This window comes from Phalacrocorax aristotelis, chromosome 34, assembly GCF_949628215.1.
Source record: "Phalacrocorax aristotelis chromosome 34, bGulAri2.1, whole genome shotgun sequence".
Classification (NCBI taxonomy): domain Eukaryota; kingdom Metazoa; phylum Chordata; class Aves; order Suliformes; family Phalacrocoracidae; genus Phalacrocorax; species Phalacrocorax aristotelis.
In genome coordinates, this window is record NC_134309.1 from 53894 (window position 1) to 55256 (window position 1363).

At 65.4% G+C, this 1363-nt stretch overlaps 1 protein-coding gene across 1 annotated transcript in view; it reads left to right on the plus strand.

Moving 5' to 3' along the window:
* The window catches only part of TOX4 (TOX high mobility group box family member 4), a 13150-nt gene extending 12530 nt beyond the window's left edge, over window positions 1–620 (plus strand). The window contains 1 exon segment of the mRNA XM_075076673.1: window positions 318–620. Within this exon segment, the coding sequence (XP_074932774.1) occupies window positions 318–620 (303 nt within the window).
* The last annotated feature ends 743 nt before the right edge of the window (window positions 621–1363 follow it).

Genomic DNA, 1363 nt, shown 5'->3' on the forward strand with positions numbered 1-1363 from the left:
GAGAAGCTTGTGGAAGGCGGTGAGGTGTTGGGTGGGCGCGGTGAGGTGATGGGTGGGCGCGGTGAGGTGATGGGTGGCCGCGGTGAGGTGTTGGGTGGCCGCGGTGAGGGGTTGGGCGGCCCCGGTGAGATGTTGGGCGGTTGCATTGACGGGTTGGGTCGGTTGCGTTGACGGGTTGGGTGGCGGCGTTGAGTTGGGTGGTCCCGGTGAGGTGTTGAGTGGTCCCAGTGAGGTGTTGGGTGGTCCCGGTGAGGTGCTGGGTGACGGCATTGAGTTGGTTGGCCCCGGCGTTGAGTTGGTTGGCCGCGCCCGTTGAGTTGGTTGGCCCCGGCGTTGAGTTTGTTGGCCGCGCCGTTGAGTTGGTTGGCCCCGCCGTTGAGTTGGTTGCCCGCGCCGTTGAGTTGGGTGACGGCGTTGAGTTGGTTGGCCCCAGCGTTGAGTTGGTTGGCCCCGGTGAGCGGCTGGGTAGGCGCGGCGAGGCGTCCGGTGGCGGCGGCGAGCGGTTGAGTGACCCCGGCGAGCTGTTGGGCGGCGGCGGCGAGCGGTTGAGCGACCCCGGTGAGCTGTTGGGCGCTCGCGTTGAGATGTTGGGTGGCCGCGTTGAGCTGGGTGGCCGCTGAAGGATGTTGGGAGGCTCCGGTGAGATGTTGGGTGGCCCCGGTGAGATGTTGGGCGGCCGCCGGCGCCCGGGAGGAGGTAATCGAGGTGTTGGGGGACGGGGTGGGGGTTCATCTGAACGTGGGGGTACTTCTCGCGGTGCCGGTGAAAATGGACCTTCAAATTGCCGCGCGTGGTGAAGCGGTTGCCGCAAACGTTGCATTTGTAGGGTCTTTCGCCGGTGTGGGACCGGAGGTGGATTTGCCGGGCGCTATCGCTGCCGAAAGCTTTCCCACAAAACCCGCATTCGTGTCGGGGGGTCCCCGAATCCCCCCCGATATTTTTGGGGCGCAAAAGACCCGGTGAAGACCCTCCGGCCAACGTCGGGAGGAAGGCGGTGACGCCGGCGGTGACGCCGCCCGACTGCGGTTCGGTTTTGAGCCCTCGCGTCCGGCGGGGAAAGGCGGGAAAAGATGGAAGAAATGGGGTTTTGGGGGTCATTTTTGGGGGTGAAGGGGGGGAGGGGGTTTTGGGGTGCTCTAGGGTCCCCAAAAGTAAAACTTGCCGGCAGATTTCCCTCGTCATCTGCATCTGGTGGAGTTGGCGTTGTTGAAGCACCCGTAGCTCCTCCAGGATCAAGGGGAGGTTAAGGGGGGCCCCCCCAGATTGAGGGGGGCCCCCGCCTGCTGGCGGAGGCGGGGGATCCGGTTCGGCGTCCATGCCTGGGGGGAGGAGGAAGAGGAAGAGGAGGAGGAGGAAGAAGAGG